General features: G+C 34.6%; 1 protein-coding gene across 1 annotated transcript in view; it reads left to right on the forward strand.

Moving 5' to 3' along the window:
• The window catches only part of LOC148953030 (carbonic anhydrase-related protein 11-like), a 106,853-nt gene extending 90,541 nt beyond the window's left edge, over positions 1–16,312 (forward strand). The window contains exon 9 of the mRNA XM_089087850.1: positions 14,369–16,312. Coding sequence (XP_088943976.1) covers positions 14,369–14,391 — 23 coding nt within the window. The 3' untranslated portion in view covers positions 14,392–16,312. The remainder of the gene's footprint in view (positions 1–14,368) is intronic.
• Positions 16,313–23,562: the final 7,250 nt, after the last annotated feature.

Below are 23,562 nucleotides of genomic sequence, written 5' to 3' on the forward strand. Positions count from 1 at the left end.
GTAGGGGCGTAGCTCCAGCATTTTTATTGGGAGGTCGAATGGGGTCTCCATCCGGAGAGTTAATGGGCCTGGGCCATATAATTTTTTCTCCAAATTATTGGGGGGGGGGGGGGGTAACCGCCCCTCTTGTCCCAACGAAACTACGCCTTCGCTGGAAAGATCATAGTTCATACTATAGAAATGAAAAATTAAATGAACCCAGAGTAACAAAAAAAGATGAATTATATAAAAATCCAACAGCATAACTTTACCATTTGTTCCTATCTTATGCAAAAAATCAACTAAACAAATTGAAAACATAATATTTTTAAGTCCACCGGAGGCCAACACAGCTACACACGTTCCTCCTCCATCCCAATCTAGTCAAAGGCTCCCTCTTTACACCCTCCAAGTAAGTTCTCATTTCCTTTATATCTTTCTTTACGATATCCTCCCACCCTAACCGCGGACGACTTGCTTTCCGTTTAGTTCTAGACAGTTGGCCGAAAAGGACAATCTTTGATCCTTCACCCACAGAACGTCCTCCAGCCATCCTAACCTTTCTCTCGTTATAGCCCTAGAAAGCGGGATTGAGTCACACTTGTCCTACAGCCTACTATTTGAAATACGGTCAGTCAGTGGGGTACCAAAAAAAATCCGTAGTCAATTTCTCTGCAAAACATCTAGCAAATCTTCCTCCGTTTTTCGGACAGCCCATGCTTCAGAACCGGTGGCTGGCGTTTACCCCCCGGCGATTGACCCCCGGAAAATACCCCCCCCCTGCGCACGGAAAATACCCCCGAAAATGCCCACCCAGAAAGTACCCCCCCCCCCTGTAAATAGCCCCCCCGAAAATACCCCTCCGTGGAAAATAAGGCTTTCCAAATTTGCGAATTTTACTTCAGTTTTATTTTTTTTATTTCCGTAGCGGGAAGGAATTTTGGCACTTGTGTATTATGCACCACTAATTCAAGTTTACGCTGTGTAAAACTCAAGAACAAACCGGTTTCTTCGTTAGTTTCTTTCCTCTTAGCATGAGACAAGACAAAGACAAGTGACACAATAGATGGGAAATATATAGTTTGGGCTTTATATTTGCACATAGGGGGGGGGGGGTAAAGTGTTTGGACATTTTGAAGTCAGAAAACAATTCCTTCTAGGTACGGCCACTAAAAAATTACAGAAGAATAGCGAGGTATCTGGAAATTTTGTTAAATAAAAAAAAAAAAAAAAAAAAAAATCCCAGCATAAAGTAAATGTAATATTTCATTTAAGCGTTTTCCCAAGTGTTAAGGTTTTTTTTTCAATGACCGATTTTCTAAGTATTAAATATATTATTATATTAATGTAATGTTTCATTTAAGTGTTTTATGATGATCACTGATCAAAGTTTATGTTATTTGTGCCTTTCATTTATGTTATTTTATCATGCTCATGGCCGTAAAGTTTGGCTTTAAAATACGCTTATCTATCTATCTATCTAATATGCAGATTAATTGTACCAAACGCAATTTGCATGCAGACCCGCTATACTTTACCCCCCCCCCCCTAACATGCAAATCTATAGCTCAAATTTATTTCTAAAGTAAAAAAAAACTAACGAAAAAAATGGTGTGTTCTCGAATTTTAATACCAAAATTCGTTCCCCCTATGAAAAAAACACATAAAATAAAATGCTCAAGTTTGGAAAGCCTTAATTTTCACGGAGGGGGGGGTATTTTCCAGAGGGAAATTTTCCGCTGGGGGTATTTTCCGCGGGAAGGGGGTATTTTCCGGGGGGAGGGGGTATTTTCCGCGGGGGTTTTTGCCACGGGAGGGGGGGTATTTTCTAGGGGGTAATCGCCGAGGGGGCGGGGGGTAAAGGCCTAGAACCTTCAGAACCATATTTGACTACTGTCATCACTGTAGCATTCAATATTCTAATCTTAGTTCGCAGACTTATCTTCCTGTTCTTCCAAACTTTTTTCAACTGCAAAAAAACACCCTGAACCTTGGCTATTCTACTTTTAAAATCTTCACTGCTTCCATTGTCTTTACTAATAATACCACCAGGTTTAGTGAAGCTGTCCACTTCATCCGGGCTTTTCGTTACCCAACATCACCTTTTCATCTTCACCAATCTAGCCTTAGCGACTTAGTCTTATTAACAGTAATTTCCAAGCCTATTCTAGGACCCAGAACTCGCAAAACCTTTAAAAGTTTATTTCTTTTGCTCACAATTTCATCTAGGAAGCTTAAATCATCAGCATAATCTAAATCCAGGAAAGTTTTGCTTCTCCGTTTGATTCTGTGTTCTTTCATTGCTTTTCCAGTGCTCCTCAAGACAAAGTCCACCAAACAGATCCATATAAATGGGGATAGAATACAAAACTGCTTGACTTCTAATTTAATAAGAAACCAGCTACTAGCCTCATTTCCAACCTTAACCGCAGCAGTGTTATTCTCGCACACACTTTAATGTGTTTGTCTGGTATATCATACAAGGACAAAACCTTCGGTAAGGCTCTTCTATTAGCTGAATAGAATGAGTAGAGTAGTACCTTATATTTAGCTTGCGCCCCTAGAAATTCCCATACTATTTGCTAGATGCTCTACACCTTTTCAAAGAGAGTTAGAGCTCCCTCACACAGTTTGATGTAGAAATTTTTTTGTTTTTAAGAGTGACAATTTCCAGACAACATTGGCATGCGTCTTATCGGGATTAAGAAAACAATGGATCGAAATGTGTGAATCAATACACCTTGACAAAAGAATATTTTTTTGGGCAATTGGCATTTTTTTTCTGATAAAGAAAAAGGTTTTAGCATTTGTGAATAGTTCGATATGTACTGTATAATACACAAGTGATGTTTGGACAGTGTTGTCAATTTAAAATAGTTTAACGTTATACTATACGAAGAAGTTGATACTAAGAGGGGTGTATATGATAAAAAAATAATTGTAATAACGGATAGCTTTACTTTTTCGATGTGGTCCGTATAATATATAAGTGATGGCGTGATGGCAGAAGGATCTCTTAGAGAACTTATAGTGCTGTACGATGGGCCGAGCTGCTAGCGAAAACCCCGTCTGAATGTGTTGAAATAAAAATTTTAACAAGAAATTGCTGAAAAGTGTTTTGGGGGAGATGGGTTGATTTTGTACTGTATAATACACAAGTGATTTTTGGACAGTGTTGTCAATTTAAAATAGTTTAACGTTTTACTTTATAAAGAAGTTGATACTTAGAAGGGTTTAGATGACAACAAAAGAATTTCAATAACGGACAGCTTTAGTTCTTCGATGTGTTCCATATAATACATAAGTGGTGGGGTGATGGGAGCGGGGTGTCTTAGACTACTTATAGTGTGATAGTGGAGGGGGGAGTTTCTAGCGAAAAATCCATGTGGATGAGTTGAAATAAAATTTTTAACGAGAAATATCTGAAAAGTGTTTTTGGGGGGATGGGGCGATGACAGATTAGATGTCTCAGACTAGTGATAGTGCTGTAATGTGGTACGAATTGCTTGTGAAAAACCCAAATGAATGACTTGAAATAAAAGTTTTAACAAGAAACGTCTGAAAACTATTTTTTGGGGGATGGGGCGATGACAGAGTGGATGTCTTAGACTAGTTATAGTGCTGTACTATGGCATAAATTGCTTTCGAAAACCAGGATGAATTAGTTGAACATAAAGTTTTAACAAGAAATTTCTGAAAAGTATTTTTTGGCGGATGGGGCGATGACAGAGTGGATGTCTTAGACTAGTTATAGTGCTGTACTCTGGCATGAATTGCTTTAGAAAACCCGGATGAATTAGTTGAAAATAAAGTTTTAATAAGAAATGTCTGAAAAGTATTTTTTTGGGGGGATGGGGCGAAGATAGAGTGGATGTCTTATACTAGTGATAGTGCTGTACTGTGGTACGAACTGCTTGTGAAAACCCCAAATGAATGACTTGAAATAAAATTTTTAAAAAGAAATGTCTGAAAAGTATTTTTTTGGGGATGGGGCGATGACAGAGTGGATGTCTTAGACTAGTTATATTGCTGTACTCTGGCATGAATTGCTTTAGACAACCCGGATGAATTAGTTGAAAATAAAGTTTTAACAAGAAATGTCTGAAAAGTAATTTTTGGGGGATGGGGCGATGAAAGAGTGGATGTCTTAGACTAGTTATAGTGCTGTACTCTGGCATAAATTGCTTTCGAAACCCAGGATGAATTAGTTGAACATAAAGTTTTAACAAGAAATGTCTGAAAAGTATTTTTTTGGGGGGGGGATGGGGCGATGATAGAGTAGATGTCTTAGACTAGTTATAGTGCTGTACTCTGGCATGAATTGCTTTCAAAAACCCGGGAGAATTATTTGAAAATAAAGTTTTAACAAGAAATATCTGAAAATTATTTTTTTCTTTACTTGATGGTCATTCAAAAAGCGAGGATTTTTGTTAAATAAATAATTCTTCTACCTTTTAAAATAGCTTTACGGGGTTTGAGAGACTCTGTTGTTTTATTCTGTGTGATTTTATCTTTACTTGATGGTCATTCAAAAAGCAAGGATTTTTGTTAAATAAATAAATCATATACCTTTTAAAATAGCTTTACGGGGTTTGAGAGACTCTGTTGTTTTATTCTGTGTGATTTTTTCTTTACTTGATGGTCATTCAAAAAGCGAGGATTTTTGTTAAATAAACAATTCTTATACCTTTTAAAATATCTTTACGGGGTTTGAGAGACTCTGTTGTTTTATTCTGTGTGATTTTTTCTTTACTTGATGGTCATTAAAAAAAAGAGGATTTTTGTTAAATAAATAATTCTTATACCTTTTAAAATAGCTTTACGGGGTTTGAGAGACTCTGTTGTTTTATTTTGTGTGATTTTTTCTTTACTTGATGGTCATTCAAAAAGCGAGGATTTTTGTTAAATAAATAATTCTTGTACCTTTTAAAATAGCTTTACGGGGTTTGAGAGACTCTGTTGCTTTATTATGTGTGATTTTTTTTTTACTTGGTGTTCATTCAAAAAGCGAGGATTTCTGTTAAATAAATAATTCTTGTACCTTTTAAAATAGCTTTACGGGGTTTGAGAGACTCTGTTGTTTTATTTTGTGTGATTTTTTCTTTTCTTGGTGGTCATTCAAAAAGCGAGGATTTTTGTTAAATAAATAATTCTTATACCTTTTAAAATAGCTTTACGTGGTTTGAGAGACTCGGTATTTTTACATGAAAACAACTTCAACCGTGGCCCGCAATCAGAAATTAAATTATAAAAAAGTTTTTTCAACTGAAAGTAAGGAGCAACATCAAAACTTAAACGGGTGGGCTTTTTGCGTTTCTTTGGGCTTTGTGTGTCTCTTTGGGCTGTTTGATTCTTTTTGGTCAGTGTGTGTCTGTTTGGGCTGTTTGAGTCTTTTTGGTGTGTGTTTGTCTCTTTGGGCTGTTTGTGTCTCTTTGGGATGTTTGTGTTTCTTTGGGCTATGTGTGTCTCTTTGGACTGTTTGAGTCATTTTGGTCTGTGTGTGTTTCATTTGGCTGTTTGTGTCTCTTAGGGCCGTGTGTGTCTCATTGGTCTTTGCGTGTCTTTTCGGGCTGTGTTTGTCTCTTTGGGCTGTGTGTGTCTCTTCGGCCTGTGTGTATCTCTTTAGTATGTGTGTCTCTTTGGGTCGTTTGAATCTTTTTGGTCTGTGTGTGTCTTTTTTGGATGTTTGTGTCGTTTTGGGCTTTGTGTGTCTCTTTTGGATGTGTGCGTCTCTTTGGGCCTTGTGAGTCTCTTTGGGCTGTATGAGTCTCTTTGGGCTGTGGGTGTCTCTTTGTGATGTGTGTTTATCTTTAAGGTTGTGTGTGTCTCTTTGAACTGTGTGTCATTTTTGGGGTGTTTGAGTCTTTTTGGACTGTGTATGTCTCTTTGGGCTATGCGTGTCTCTTTGGGCTGTTTGAGTCTTTTTGGACTGTGTATGTCTCTTTCGGCTGTTTGTGTCTCTTTGGACTGTGGGTGTCTCCTTGGGCTGTGGGTTGATTGGCAGAAGGATGTATTAGCGAAGTTATAGTGGAGGACGAGTTGCTAGCGAAAAATATAAGCTAATAAGGGTTTTTGACCGAAAACTCTAGTTTTTTGCCAGTTTGTAGTTTACGCACTAATATCAATAACAGTAACGATTCTATTTGAACTTTCTCCAAGTTGATCAAATTGGTCTCTAAGCAGTTCATGATAAAAAAATAGTTTGGGACAAGAAAAAAAAACCTAAAATAATGTCGTGAAATAATCTTCAACACTCAGAGCAGGGGGGTGCTGGGATTGAAACATAGAGAAACATCGAATTTACTTTTTTTTAAATGTGACTCAAAGACGTTTTGTTCTTTTCACTGGAATGAAATTGCATTCAAACGAGCAAACCAGATGTTACAATCATTTTTTTTGCTCAAAATTGGACAAAGCAACGATGATTAGGCTAGTTTATTTTCCATGATATTTCTAAAGCCAATTAAGATGAAGAAATGTCTTCAAAGTCAAGGCTATAAGAAAAAAAGTTATGGATATTTTTGTCAGTTTGTAATTTACGCACTAATATCGATATCAGTAACGATTCTATTTGAACTTTCTCCAAGTTGATCAAATTTGTCTCTAAACGGTTCATGATAAAAAAATAGTTTGGGAAAAGAAAAAAAACCTAAAATAATGTCGTGAAGTCATTTTCAACACGCAGAGCAGGGGGGTGTTGGGATTGAATCATAGAGAAACAACGAATTTACTTTTTTTTTTAAATGTGACTCAAAGGCGTTTCATTGTTTTCACTGGCTTGAAATTGCATACAAACGAGCCAATCAGATGTTACAGTCCTTATGTTTGCTCAAAATTCGACAAAGCAACGACGGTTAGGCTACTTTATTTTGCATGTTATTTCTAAAGCCAATTAAGATGAAGAAATGTCTTCAAAGTCAAGGCTATAAGAAAAAAAGTTCTGGATATTTTTATCAGCTTGTAGTTTACGCACTAATATCAATATTAGTAACTATTATATTTGAACTTTTTCTAAGTTGATCAAATTTGTCTCTAAGCGGTTCATGATAAAAACAAAGTTTGGGACCAGAAAAAAAAACCTAAAATAATGTCGTGAAGTCATTTTCAACACGCAGAGCAGGGGGGTGTTGGGATTGAATCATAGAAAAACAACGAATTTACTGTTTAGAAAAAAATGTGACTCAAAGATGTTTTGTTCTTTTCACTGGCTTGAAATTACATACAAACGTGCCAATCCGGTGTTACAATCCTTTTATTTGCTCAAAATTCGACAAAGCATCGACGGTTAGGCTAGTTTATTTTGCATGATATTTCTAAAGCCAATTAAGATGAAGAAATGTCTTCAAAGTCAATGCTATAAGAAAAAAAAGTTCTAAATATTTTTGTCAGTTTGTAGTTTACGCACTAATATCAATATCAGTAACAATTCTATTTGAACTTTCTCCAAGTTGATCAAATTGTTCTCTAAATGGTTCATGATAAAAAATATAGTTTGGGACAAGAAAAAAAACCCTAAAATAATGTCGTGAAATCATTTTCAACACTCAGAGCAGGGGAGCGCTGGGATTGAATCATAGAGAAACAACGAATTTTTTTTTTTAATGTGACTCAAAGACGTTTCGTTATTTTCACTGGCTTTAAATTGCATACAAACGTGCCAATCAGGTGTTACAATCCTTTTGTTTGCTCAAAATTCGACAAAGCAACGACGGGAAGGCTAGTTTATTTTGCATGATATTTTTAAAGCCAATTAAGATGAAGAAATTTCTTCAAAGTCAATGCTATAAGAAAAAAAAAGTTCTACATATTTTTGTCAGTTTGTAGTTTACGCACTAATATCAATATCAGTAGCGATTCTATTTGAACTTTTTTCAACTTGATTAAATTGGTCTATAAACAGTTCATGATAAAAAAAAAGTTTGGGGCAAGAAAAAAAATAACCTAAAATGATTTCGTGAAATCATTGTCAACACTCAGAACCGGCGAGCGCTGGGATTGAACCATAGAGAAACAACGAATTTACTTTTTTTTTAAAATGTAACTCAAAGACGTTTCGTTCTTTTCACTGGGTTGAAATTGCATACAAAAATGCCAATCAGGTGTTACAATCCTTTTTTTTGTTCAAAATTCGACATAGCAATGATGGTTAGGCTAAAGTTCTGGATATTTTTGTCACATTGTAGTTTGCGAAGTAATATAAATATCAGAAACGATTCTATTTGTTTTTTTTGGTGTAGTTGTTTTTATTTTTGTTTGTTCGACTTGATAGAAATTCTGAAACCAGTTGGTAGTTGAATTCACCTCATGGAGACACAATACAGAAATTTAACTCAGGAAATTATAGAAAAAAAAATTGAACAAATTCTTTATTAACATTCATTATCGATTGAAGTCATTTCCTAGACAGACAATACAGCAATTTCACAAAATCTAAGTATAAGAGTGATTAAATTCTATATCAACATCCATTTCTCGGATGCATCGGAAAAAGTTGACAAAATCTAAGTATAAGAAAGACATACAACACTCTCACAATCAACTTCAGACTAACCAGAATTTTTTTTTTTACTCTAAAAATATATGCTAGTCTCTACCATAGAAATAAAAACCGGTCTAATCTAAATTCAACGTAACAACACATGTAGCCAAAATGAATAGAGCTTGGATTTTATGAATGTTATCTGATCTATCCGAAAAAAAACTTTGAAAATGAATTTATTCTTTCTGATACTTAGATTTTGTCAACTTTTTCCGATGTATCCGAGAAATGGATGTTGATATAGAATTTAATCACTCTTATACTTAGATTTTGTGAAATTGCTGTATTGTCTGTTGCTGTAATCGATAATGAATGTTAATAAAGAATTTGTTCAATTTTTTTTTATATAATTTCCTGAATTAAATTTCTGTATTGTGTCTCCATGAGGTGAATTCAACTACCAACTGGTTTCAGAATTTCTATCAAGTCGAACAAACAAAAATAAAAACAACTACACCAAAAAAAAAATAGAATCGTTTCTGATATTGATATTAGTGCGTAAACTACAAACTGACAAAAATATCCAGAACTTTAGCCTAACTATCATTGCTTTGTCGAATTTTCAACAAACAAAAGGATTGTAACACCTGATTGGCATGGTTGTCTGCACTTTCAAGCCAGTGAAAAGAACGAAACGTCTTTGGGTCACATTTAAAAAAAAAAATCGTTCTTTCTCTATGATTCAATCCCAGCGCCCTCCGGCTCCGAGTGTTGAAAATGATATCACAACATTATTTTAGGTTTTTTTTTTCTTGTCCCAAACTATTTTTTTTATCATGTAGCGTTTAGAGACCAATTTGATCAATTTTGAGAAAGTTCAAATAGAATCGGTACTGATATTGATATTTCTGCGTAAACTACAAACTGACAAAAATATCTAGAACTTTTTTTTTCTTATAGAATTAACTTTGAAGACATTTCTTCATCTTTATTGGCTTTAGAAATATCATGCAAAATAAACTAGCCTAACCGTCGATGCCTTGTCGAATTTTGAGCAAATAAAAGGATTGTAACACCTGATTGGCACGTTTGTATGCAATTTCAAGCCATTGAAAAGAACGAAACATCTTTGAGTCACATTAAAAAAAAAAAAATTCGTTGTTTCTCTATGATTCAATCCCAGCGCTCCCCTGCTCTGAGAATTGAAAATGATTTCACGACATTATCTTAGGTTTTTTTTTTCTTGTCCCAAACTATTGTTTTTATCATGAACCGTTTAGAGAACAATTTGATCAACTTGGAGAGTGTTCAAATAGATTCGTTACTGATATTGATATTAGTGCGTAAACTACAAATTGACAAAAATATCTAGAACTTTTTTTTTCTTATAGCATTGACTTTGAAGACATTTCTTCATCTTAATTGGCTTTAGAAATATCATGCAAAATGAACTAGCCTAACCGTCGTTGCTTTGTCGAGTTTTGAGCAAACAATAGGATTGTAACACATGATTGGCACGTTTGTATGCAATTTCAAGCCAGTGAAAAGAACGAAACGTCTTTGAGTCACATTTTTTTTAAAAAAGTAAATTCGTTGTTTCTCTATGATTCAATCCCAACACCCCCCTGCTCTGCGTGTTGAAAATGATTTCACGACATTATTTTAGTTTTTTTTTTCTTGTCCCAAACTATTTTTTTTATCATGAACCGTTTAGAGACAAATTTGATCAACTTGGAGAAAGTTCAAATAGAATTGTTACTGATATCGATATTAGTGCGTAAACTACAAACTGGCAAAAATATCCAGAACTTTTTTTCTTATAGCCTTGACTTTGAAGACATTTCTTCATCTTAATTGGCTTTAGAAATAACATGCAAAATAAAGTAGCCTAACCGTCGTTGCTTTGTTGAATTTTGAGCAAACATAAGGACTGTAACATCTGATTGGCTCGTTTGTATGCAATTTCAAGCCAGTAAAAAGAATGAAACGTCTTTGAGTCACATTTTAAAAAAAAGTAAATTCGTTGTTTCTCTATGATTTAATCCCAACACCCCCCTGCTCTGAGTGCTGAAAATGATTTCACGACATTATTTTAGGGGTTTTTTTTCTTGTCCCAAACGATTTTTTTATCATGAACCGTATAGAGACAAATTTGATCAACTTGGAGAAAGTTCAAATAGAATCGCTACTGATGTCAATATTAGTGCGTAAACTAAAAACTGACAAAAATATCCAGAACTTTTTTTCTTATAGCCTTGACTTTGAAGACATTTCTTCATCTTAATTGGCTTTAGCAATATCATGCAAAATAAACTAGCCTAACCGTCGTTGCTTTGTTGAATTTTGAGCAAACAAAAGGATTGTAACACCTCATTGGCCCTTTTGTATGCAATTTCAAGCCAGTGAAAAGAACGAAACGTCTTTGAGTCAAATTTTAAAAAAAAAGTAAATTCGTTGTTTTTCTATGACTCAATCCCAACACCCCCCTGCTCTGAGTGTTGAACATGATTTCACGACATTATCTTAGGTTTTTGTTTTTTCTTGTCCCAAACTATTTTTTTATCATGAACTGTTTAGAGACCAATTTGATCCACTTGGAGAAAGTTCAAATAGAATCGTTACTGATATTGATATTAGTGCGTAAACTACAAACTGGCAAAAAACTAGAGTTTACGGTCAAAAACCCTTATTAGCTTAGATTTTTCGCTAGCAACTCGCCCTCCACTATGACTTCGCTAATATATCCTTCTGAGTCATCCTTCTATATGAATTATTTATTTAACAAAAATCCTTGCTTTTTGAATGACCATCAAGTAAAGATAAAATCACACAGAATAAAACAACAGAGTCTCTCAAACCCCATAAAGTTTTTTTAAAAGGTGAAAGAATTATTTATTTAACACAAATCTTCGCTTTTTGAATGACCATCAAGTAGAGAAAAAAATACTTTTCAGAAATTTCTTAGTAAAACTTTAATTTCAACTCACTAATCCGAGTTTCTAAAAGCAATTCATGCCAGAGTACAGCACTATAACTAATCTAAGACAACCACTCTCTCATCGCCCCATCCCCCCAAAAAAAAATTGTCAGAGATGTATTGGTAAAACTTTATGTTCAACTATTTAATCAGGGTTTTCTAACGCAATTAAAGCCATAGTAGAACACAATAACTAGTCTAAGACATCAACTCTGTCATCGTCCCATCCCCCAAAAAATACTTTTCAGACATTTCTTGTTAAAACTTTATTTTCAACTAATTCATCCGGGTTATCGAAAGCAATTCATGCCAGAGTACAGCACTATAACTAGTCTAAGACATCCACTCTCTCATCACCCCATCCCCGCAAAAAAACTTTTCAGACATTTCATGTTAAAAATTTTATTTCAATTCATTCATTTGGGTTTTCCACAAGCAATTCGTACCACAGTACAGCACTATAACTAGTCTAGGACATCCACTCTATCATCGCCCCCTCCCCCCAAAAAAATACTTTTCAGACATTTCTTGTTAAAAGTTTATTTTCAACTAATTCATCCGGGGTTTCGAAAGCAATTTATGCCAGAGTACAGCACTATAACTAGTCTAAGACACCCACTCTGTCACTGCCCCATCCCCCAAAAAATACTTTTCAGGCATTTCTTGTTAAAACTTTATTTTCCACTAATCCATCCGGGTTTTCGAAAACAATTCATGCCAGAGTACAGCACTATAACTAGTCTAAGACATCCACTCTGTCATCGCCCCATCCCCCCAAAAATACTTTTCAGACATTTCTTGTTAAAAATTTTATTTTAAGTCATTCATTTGGGTTTTTCACAAGCAATTCGTACCACAGTACAGCACTATCACTAGTCTGAGACATCCAATCTGTCATCGCTCCATCCCTCAAAAAATACTTTTCAGAAATTTCTTATTAATACTTTATTTTCAACTCTCTAATCCAGTTTTTATAAAGAAGTTCATTCCATAGTACAGCACTATAACTAGTCTAAGAAATCCACTCTATCATCGCACCATACCAACAAAAATAATTTTCAGAAATTTCTTGCTAAAATTTTATTTTCAACCAATTCATCCGGGTTTTCGAAAGCAATTCATGGCAGAGTACAGCACTATAACTAGTCTAAGACATCCACTCTGTCATCGCCCCATCCCCCAAAAAATACTTTTTAGACATTTCGTGTTAAAAATTTTATTTCAAGACATTCATTTGTGTTTTTCACAAGCAATTCGTACTACAGTACAGCACTATCACTAGTGTGCGACATCCAATCTATCATCGCCCCATCCCCCCAAAAACAATTTTTAGACATTTCTCGTTAAAAATTTTATTTCAATTCATCCAAATGGGTTTTTTGCTAGAAAATTCCCATTCAACTATCGCATTATAAGTACTCTCATACACACCGCTCCCATAACTTAACCACTTTTATTTTATATGGAACACATTGAAGAAGTAAAGCAATCTGTTGTTACAATTCCTTTGTTGTCATCTACACCCCTCTTATTATCAACTTCCTCGTATAGTATAACATTAAACTATTTTAAATTGACAACACTGTCCAAACATCACTTGTGTATTATACAGTACACAATCAACCCATCTCCTCCAAAATACTTTTTAGCCATTTCTTGTTAAAATTTTTTATTTCAACTCATTCAGACTGGGTTTTAGCTAGCAGCTCGGCCCATCGTACAGCACTATAAGTACTCTAAGAGATCCTTCTGCCATCACCCCACCACTTATGTATTATATGGAACACATCGAAAAAGTAAAGCTATCCGTTATTACAATTATTTTTTTATCATCTAAACCCCTCTTAGTATCAACTTCTTCGTATAGTATAACGTTAAACTGTTTTAAATTGACAACACTGTCCACACATCACTTGTGTATTATAGAGTACACATCGAATTATTCACAAATGCTAAACACATTTTCTTTATCAGAAAAAAAATGCCAATTGCCAAAAAAAAATTCTTTTGTCAAGGTGTATTGAATTTCAAATTTCCATCCATTATTTTCTTAATCCCAATAAGACGCTTGCCAATGTTGTCTGGAAATTGTCACTCTTAAAAAAAAAATATCTACGTCAAACTGTGTGAGGGAGCTCTGACTCTCTTTGAAAAGGTGTAGAGCATCAAGCAAATAGTATGGGAATTCCTAGGGGCGCAAGCTAAATATAAGGTACTACTCTACTAGAATGCTTGCTCATAATCTATAAATCTGAGGACTAAAGGTGTTTGATGACTGAGGCACTTCTCAATTATTAACCTGAGGGTGAAAATCTGGTCGACACATCCTCTGCCCTTCCTAAAACCGAACTGTTTTTCTCTTAAAACTTCGCCCACAGCATCTCTTAGTCTAAAAAGTATCATCATAGTAAGTAATTTGCTACCAACCGAAATCAGGCTAATGCCTCTATAATTACTACACTCCCTCTTATTACCTTTCTTATACAGGGGTTTAATTAGAGTTGTTCTAAAATTATTAAGTACTTCCACTTTGCAAAAATCCTATTCATAATCTTCAGTAACTTATTTCCACCATATTTAAGAAAATCATTTACCACACTATCAGCACCTGGGGCCTTATTATTTTGTATCCTTTTAGGACGGTCACTAATTCTTCCTCAACAAATAGATCTTCCTTTACATCAAGGTGTCATAAACTTTTTCATTTTCCTTTATATCTTTTCCTGTAACTCTATCCCGGTTTAGCACACTCTCAAAATGTTCTGCCCATCTCTCTTTAACTCTTTCCTTATCACTAATTTTGGCCGCGTTCTTATCCTTAACTGGGAATATTCTAGATAGACTACTCCCTCTCAATTTATTAACATGCCAGTACAATGCTTTACTATTATACAGTCCAGCTGCAATTTATCACAATTATTTCTCTTTTTCAGCCACGAGGTCCAGTTTTCCTTGAAGTCAATATTGACTCACAGTACGAAAGATGGCTCAAAATCATTTAGACCAAGAACTTTCTTAGTAATGAACTGATCAGCCAGATGTGATCTGAGGTAGTGTTTAGATTAGACTGGCAATGAAAAATTAAATATTGCAACAAATATTATGTAACTATATGGTTACGCTGTGTCGCGCAGACAGAAGAACATGCATAACGTACGGAACACCAAAAATTTATTTCTTACATGTTCTGCTGCAGATTGTGACATATACAAATAATTCCCTCAAAATAAGGAACAAAAAAAATGGGCCATTTTATTCCGAGTTAGCTTTTTGGAAGCCTGTGGACTAAATAGCATTTTGTCTGCAAAACAATTGTTACGGTATACCAAAGTCATTAACGTGTCCTCTTTTGCAGTTTCAGAGTTTTCTTTTCTTGTATATGGCTTTAATAGATTTGAAAATTAAACCACTGAATTAGTATTCGTTGCATTACTTTGCATAACAAATAAGTTAAATTTCTTGTCTTAAATATGTTACTAATCGTTAAAGACAAACTAATCATGGCTTGAACGTTGTGGTGTTCTACTACGGGTGTTCTACAAATTAAGTTTGCAACTTAAAGCATACGTTTCTTAGAATAATCTGTTTGTTTTTTGTTTGTTTGTTTTTCTGTACAGAATTTTGCAAAATGATACAGATCAGAGGCCCACACCTGTTTGTTGTTATCAAAACTCTTTAATTTTTTTTACTGCTAAAGCAATTTTAAAAGATGGTTAGCATTGTCATGGGTACAATACTAATTTATTCTAGAAACGACAATTTGCAGTAATCTTTTTGTTTTGCAAGAACTTTGAGCAACAAAATTTTAATTTAAAAAATAAAGTAAATAAACGTTAGAAGTATATTTGCCTGTCACGGGCACAACTGAATAATATATCTCAGACAAGTCAGACTGTAAATGTTTTTTTTTTCCTGCAAAATAGATAGGTTGCCATATGTCTTGGATCGATTGATTTTTCTGAATCTGTTTCAAGCTCTTGACGACAGTTTTCAGTAGAAAATATTTTAGATTTGGGTTTTTCTTTTTTTATCGATAAAATAACACAGTATCATGATAGAAAAAAACATCTACAAACCAAGAGTAATTACTTTGCTTACTTTCTCCATATTTTTGTGTTTGATGGTCTGGAGACGCTTATGCATAATATCCTTGCAATTCCAGGCTCTGTAGCAGCTGGGATTGAACCCTGAGTCCTATATTGTCAAGCAGAGATTAATTCACAGCGCCATCACAGGATTTCATTATTATTTTAACAAAATATTTTTACATATTCAATAGGACTGATGATTTCAGAAAAAAGGAAAAAGAAATAGACAGGAAGGCGTAAATGAATTAAATGTGTGAGAAGATAGTATTCTCGGTTATCTTATGTCGATCCCTTCTATCACCCAGTGTCTATGCGCATTGTTGCTAATTTAACATGATAAATGTTTCTAGATTACTAATAATTGATAATTTAAATAGATGTTCATCATAACTATCAAATATTCAATGGGTGAAAATTTGCGACAACCTATTGCATGTTTGATTATTCTCGGTAATGTTTGGAACACGACAGAATATTTCAGAATGTCAACGAGATGAAACGAGGCTGATAATCTAGTTAATTCGAATAATCTGTGCCAATAGTATCATTAAATCGTCTTGAAAAAATGCGTTGCCAATTAGATAGTAAATTTGCAATGATCTGCAATTAAAAAAAAACATTCTCTGACACCAGTGTTTATCTTGTACAACACATTATATATGTGTATATATTTGTTTTCTCTGTTATATAACATTTTATACCCTAGTATCACATCCAGCCGTCTTGGTTGGTTAGTATATTGGTTGGATTTATTTGTTAATATTCTATTTAGTTAAATAAACTTATACTTGACAAGATACTATGTTAGCTTACGTAGGCATTATTGGTGTTAAACATGGTTGTGTACTAACTGTGAACATTGGTGGATCCAGGGGGTGAGGGGGTGCACGCCCCCCTAACGCAGTCTAAAGTAGTGTAATTTACTTAATTAATGCAAGATTGTGTCAATTAAACTTGCTCCTAACGCAAGTTTATTGGATGAACCTATTTTGCGCCTCCCTAAAAAAAAATCCTGTATCCGCCCCTGACTGTGAAGCAGCCGATGCAAACTAGAAAAAAACTACTTCATCACGATATTTTTTTTTATTTCTCTTCTTTATAGTTGGAAAGTGTTTAAGATTTTCTTTCTAGTTTCACACTTTTTTCTTTTTTATTTGCAATCTAGTAAAAAGTGAACTACGGCCCATGGTAACCAAAAATTTAAAAATGTGCACTAAAAAAGAGCTTTTTTGTACGAAGAAATCGCCATTTACAGCTGGTTAGGAAATGGTAACTGTTATTTCGATTAATATTAATTGTAAAATGTTATTTTAAACAACAAATTTAGAGAAATGCTGAAAAAGAGCCTTTGACTTCTTTTTTTTTAAGAATTTTAAAAAAGAGCCTTCAGAACAAGGTCGTATCCAGGGGGGGTGTTAGGAGATTTGACCTCCCCCCCCCCCCGAAATATTTGTTTGACTCGTAAAAACGTAATAAGAATGGATATAAACAAATTTTGTATGTGTTTTTTTAGTTAGTTTTTTTGTGTAAAACCCCCCGAAAAAATCTTTGAATAAACCCCCTTCCCCCCGAAAAAAAATCCTGGGTACGGCCTTGCTTCAAAACCTTTCGAAAATGGCATCAGGTTAAAACTAAAGTACGCATTTGAAAGCGTAATTATCGGAAACCCTATACAGGATAATTTAGTTCCCCACCTTGAAAAACAAGGGAAACCACTTTTTTTCATAGGTATTACTGTTGTGTCCCCTTGTTTTTGTTCTGCTTCTTCTTTTTTTTCTTCGTCACTAGTGAGGCACTTAAGTGCTCATTTTAAAGCTAACTTTTTATACCTAATCGTTTTTTTTACTTGACTAGATAACACCCTCATAAAGTGCCATAAGGCACCCTAAAAGTAAAATTTTGGTGTCACTCTGTAATGGGAAGGCTGGAAGGGGGGCTGAAGCATCATAGAGATCTATTTAAGGTCTCAATTAAATTCGACTTAATAACGCTATCATAAAATGGCATATGACACCCAAAAATGGAAAGTACATATTTCCGGAATAGGCTAGGAAGAATAAAAAGGGTACTATCTTAATCTCCATGGTTTAAAGCCTTCTTCGGAGCTTTGAAATCCTCTCTCTTTTATGTCTCTCCCTCCCACTTCCCTTAATATTATTCAAATATCATCTACTGACTAGCAGAACTAGAAGGCTACTGCAACACGATCGAGGTCTGTTTAAGGGCTTATTCACAGCTAATTTTTATATCTAATCCATTTTAATAAATTCGACTTGTTAACACCGTCATAAAGAGCCACATGTTACCCAAAATTGCATTTTGGGCTGTTTTTCATTGTTCTTTAAAATGAAAGTACCGAAAAAAGTGCCTTTTCCACTGAACAGACTCCACCAAGAAAGTTTCTAAAATATAAGATGAGTCAACCCCCCCCCCCCCTCAACTGCCAGCAATCGAACTAGTACGCAAGAAACACATTAGAGAGATGCTATTCAAAGCTACTGACCAGCGTGCATTTTGTAGATTTATAGTGGAAAAAAAGAGCACTAAAAAGCCGCATCGAATAGTGATAAAATTTTGAGGTCTAGGTTACCTTATTGTCTTAAATTTCTGGGTTTTAAAAAAGCCGTGATCTGAAAAAGAAAAAAGTAAAAAAGCCTTATTTATGACACACTTTAATCTGGCTACAATGGATTTGCAATGTGGCTTTGATAACAGAAATTCAAATCTCGGAAAGAACATTTATTTTTAAATGTTTTTTCTCTTTTTAGTGCCGGTTCATTTCCAATGAACAATTCTCATAAAATTTTAAAGTCAAGGAATTAGAAATAATAAAAACGCGAAATTTTGTAAATTATTTTAGCTACGAATCCTTTAGTAATTTCATAGATAGTTGAATGTTTTATTTGCAACTCATCAAAAATCCCAAGGGTAAATTCCCGATGAACTCTTTTTGTGACAAATCCCAGAATTTTAAGGCAAAGTTTAGGAGAGGTGCAAAGTTAAACCCATACTTAATACCCTACTATAGCGAAATCTCATGTTATTCTCATTAGTTTCTTGGCCTAAGTTGGAAAATAATCTTTTCATAATGTATACTTTCAAATATTTTCAAATCCTAAAATACTTACACATATTAATTTTGAAAAAAAAGTTTGTCTGACAAAAATAAAGAGCGCTGTTGAAGCTTAAAACGAACAAAAACTACTGCTTCACGGTTTACGCAACATTTTTGAAAAACTGTTTAAAACAAACTGGCTTGTGACATTTCCTTGTATTCGTAAAAATGTAAGAAACCAGCACTCTACTGAAAAACTAAGCTTTCTTAATTTTTTTAGAGAGTTAAAATCGTGTGGAAAAAGTTACTGATTTAATGGCCGGTAAAAGACTATTGAAAGTCTTAAGAATTATTAATTTAAAGTTTTGATGAAAGTAAAGAGCAACGTTGAAACTTAAAACAGACAAAAATTACTGTTTCGTGGTTTGTGCAAAATAATTTTGAAAAACTGTGATAAAAAAAGGCTTTCGATGTTTTCCTATATTTGTAGAATTTTTAAAACCTAGCACTTTACTTAAAGCACAAAAACGTAGAAACGGGAATATGCCTAAGTGGCCTGCAGAAAACAAGAGAGTGGCCTGTAGAAACGGGAATATGCCTAAGTGGCCTGCAGAAAACAAGAGAATAATTCATAAAGCTCTCAATAGTCTTTTTGCAGCGATGAAATCAATGAATTTTACGATACGATTTGACTGAATAAAAAAGTCAAGAAAGCGCTAGTTTTTCATAATTCTAGAAATAAGGGAAAATATCAAGAGCTATTTTGTTTGAAACATTTTTCGAAAGTATGTTGCATAAACCACGAAGCAGTGATATTTGTTTGTCTTAAGTTTCAACTTCGCTCTTTACTTTCGCAAGAAAACCTTTTGTTAAATTTATAATAGTTTTAAAGATGAGAGAATGGGCACTAAATTAAGTATTGGACTGTGAGTCACTACTCTTAAAAAACAAAACACACAAAAAACAAAACAAACAAACTTAAGGTTATAACCACACCATAATATAACCGTGCAAGTCCCATTGTGTAGTTATACTACAGCTCTTGCCTTTTATCTAATTTTTATTATTTTTGCATATATTTCACTCTTACTACCGCTACTATTAACAACTCAATGCAGCATAATGCCATCTGAGTTCAACACAGTTGCGCAAGCTCCTTCTCCATCCCAATACATTCAGAGCTTCACTTTTTACCGCTTTCCACGAAGTTCCAGTTTTCTTTAAATCCTTCCTTATAACCTATTCCCAGCCCGTTCAGGGATAACCTGTGTTTTGGCACCAGGTGGATGGCCGAAAAGTATAATCTTTAGCAACCTGTCATCCTTCATCCGTAAAACATGAAGATGCCATCTTAACCATTCTTTCTTCATAATACTAAAAAGTGGGATCGAACCACCTTTTTCGTACATCTTATAGTTTGATATACTATCTTGGACATTTCCACGGGAAGACATTTTACAAATCCTTCTCAGTCTTTCGAAGAGTCCATGTTTTAGAATCACACCTGACCGCTGTCCCTACCGTGGCTTCAAACATTATAATCTTAGGTCCAAGACTTATTTTTCTATTCTTCGAAACTTTTTTTTAACTGGGAACAACTCCGTACGCATTGGGTTTTCTATTTTTAACATTTTGACAGCATGTACCATCTTTACTAATAAAATTATCCAGATCAAACAGTTCGTGGTAACGAACTGTAAGTAAGGAGCGACCCAGCTCAATGGTAACCGAAACTCTAGAAAACGGGTTATTGATACCAATAGATATATCAAAAGAATCAGTTTTCAATGCTGATTTCAAATATATAACTTTCATCAAGTTTAGTGCTACCCATCAAAAGTTACGCGCCTGAGAAAATTTGGCTGATTTTCAAAAAAAGGGGGAAAGACCCCCTAAAAGTTATAGAACCTTAATGAAAATCACACCATCATATTCAGCGTATCATAGAACCCTACTGTAGAGGTTTCAAGCTCCTATCTACAAAAATGTGGAATTTTACATTTTTTGCCAGAAGAAAGATCACGGATGTGTGTTTATTTATTTTTTTGTTTTTTTGTTTGTTTATTTTTTTTCCCAGGGGTGATCGTATCGACCCAGTGGTCCTAGAATATCGGGGAAGGGCTCAGAGGAATGGAAATTAAAAGTTCTATTGCTCATTTTAATTGACCAGAAAAAATGAAGGGCAACTAGGCCCCCTCCCACGCTTATTTTTTCCCAAAGTCACCTGATCAAAATTTTGAGATAGCCATTTTGTTCAGCATGGTCGAAAATATGATAAATAAGTCTTTTAGGATGACTTAATCCCCCGAAGGACCCAGGGGGAGGGCTAAAAGTTAAGAACTTTACCCAATGTTAACTTATAGTATTGGTTATTGGGAAGTATACAGAAGTTTTCAGGAGGTTTTTTTTCTGGTAGTGGGAGGGATGGGTGGGTCGGTGGTTATGTTGGGGGATCTTTTCATGAAGGAAGTTTTCATGGGGGAAGGGAAATTGCCATGAAGGGGGCGCCGGACTTGCCAGCATTATTTATTGGATATTGGGAAGTATACAACCATTTTCAGGAAGGATTTTTTCTGGAGGGGGGGGGCTAGAGGAGGGGGTTACTCTGGAGAATATGTCCGTGGAGGATGTTTCTTTGGGGTAAGGGACATTTCTATGAAGGGGGCGCCGGATTTCCAAGCATTATTTAAGAAACGATCAGAAATTAAATAAAAAAAACAAGTTTTTTCAACTGAAATGTAAGAAGGAATATTAACACTTAAAACGAACAGAAATTATAACGTATATGAGGGGGTTCTCCCCCAAGTCAGTACCTCGCTCTTTACGCTACAGTTTTTTTTAGTGCTTTCAAAAGAGCTATCTATTCTAATTAAACGGCCTTTGTGACTCAGGGGTTTCTGAATCTAAATTTTTTTTAACTTTTAACGTAAAGAGCGTGGTATTGACTAGGGGGAGAACCCCTTCATATCAGTAATAACATATACGCAATAAAAAAAACAATAAAAAAACAAGTGATACGGCTCAATAGTAATCAAAACTTTTAAAAACGAAATTTTGATGTCAATAAATGTATCAAAAGAATGTGTTTATAATGCTGATCCTAAATATATAAATTTTATTAAGTTTAGTATTACTCATCAAAGGCTAAGAGCCTGAGAAAATTTACTCGATTTTTTAAAGAGGGGGGAAACATCCCATACAAGTGAAAGAATTTTAATGAAAATCACACCGTCAGATTAAGCGCATCAGAAAACCCTATTACATAGGTTTCAAGCTCATATCTGCAAAAATCTGCAACTTTGTATTTTTTGCCAGAAGAAAAATATACGAATATAGAAGTTAGTTACGTAAGTTAATTTGTTAAGACATCCATTTAGCGAAAGAAAAGTAAAATTTTTATACAAATAAAAGCTGCATTAACTAAAAAACGATCAGAAATTAAATAAAAAAAACAAATTTTTTTAACTGAAAGTAAGGAGCGACATTAAAACTTAAAACTAACAGAAATTATTCCGTATATGAAAGGAGTTGTCTCCTCCTCAACACCTCGCTCTTGACGCTAAAGTTTATTATTGTCTAAAAAAAAAAAGTTGTGAGAGAGAGTCAAACTTTAGCGTAAAGAGCGAGGCGTTGAGGAGGGGACACCCCCTTTCATATACGGAATAATTTCTGTTCGTTTTAAGTTTTAATGTCGCTCCTTACTTTCAGTTTAAAAAACTTGTTTTTTTATTTAATAAGTAGAATAGGTGATTTCCTTTCAAAAGAGCCGTCTCCCAACATTATAAGACCACTGGTTAGGTACGATCACTCCTGGGGAAAAACGGAAAAAAGAGACTCATCATTGCTTCCCAAGCGAAAAAAAGATTATCCTTGCTGTTCAAGAAGGGGGACTGTATTTCTCCAATAGGGTTTTCAACCATGATAATTCCAAAGCTGCCACTTTCATTTTGATCCAACATCTCTTTCCAGGGGGTTCAGGCTCTTTTGGAAATCCCATAAATTCCTTTTCGCCATAAGCTTTTACTATTAAAATAAGCCGAAATAACAGTTGTCATTCCTGAATCAGCTTCAACTGGTGACTATTCTCACTTGGAAGCTTTTTCCCAAATACGTTGTAAAATTTTGGTTACTATGGGCATACATACACACTCCAATATTCAGGTCTGACACTTTGAACCATGATATTTTACATCAAAGTCTTCTAAAAAATGGAAAAATAATTCTTTAGACAGGTATACTATACGCTCTGAAGGTGATACGCTACTCAAAAGTATCTCATTCTTAAACTTTATTATGTGCCCTATCACGTATAACTCTGCTTTGATGTAATTTTTCAAAAAGATCCCCACCGACTCTCCAAATCTTCAAATACTAAATAAATTAAATTAAAGACTTCATAAAGGGCGTTTTAAACAAATTGGAACTTCTTTGAAAATAGATACTAACAGCCAGTTGATTTCATGCCGATACAGAATTGAAGCACAAAAAGGTATTGTTTTGCCTCATATTTTTATTAGATTTCTAAGGAAAAAAAGGTATTCTTGAAAAAAATCAGCTCTTTTCTATTTCATTTACTCTATAAATCAAGTAGTCTTATTAACTAAGCAAAAATCGAAAAAATAAAATCTAAAGCCGTGATTCCCAAGGTGGGGCACATACCCCACCGGTGGGGGCATGGCAGTATTTTGGTGGGTCATGGGCAGGACGTGCATCATTCGACTGACTGTAATTTAGAGCCTTTGTTTTTAAAAAATCATGTGAATGACGTCACATTCAAATGCATTTAAAGAGCACAAAAAAGGATAGTGTTGCAATGGCATTATACATTGTATAAAAAGGGTGTTGGTGTAACTGAGCCCATACAACTAAGCGTCCGTGCAAATCAACCTTATCTCTTGAGGTTGTGCAAATCAATCTCGTGCAACTAGACTCCAGTGCAACTCAACTCACGTGTAAATCAACCTTATTTGACTGAACCCTCGTG

Source organism: Artemia sp. Qi Xiang Cuo, chromosome 4, assembly GCF_049724085.1.
Source record: "Artemia sp. Qi Xiang Cuo chromosome 4, ASM4972408v1, whole genome shotgun sequence".
Classification (NCBI taxonomy): domain Eukaryota; kingdom Metazoa; phylum Arthropoda; class Branchiopoda; order Anostraca; family Artemiidae; genus Artemia; species Artemia sp. Qi Xiang Cuo.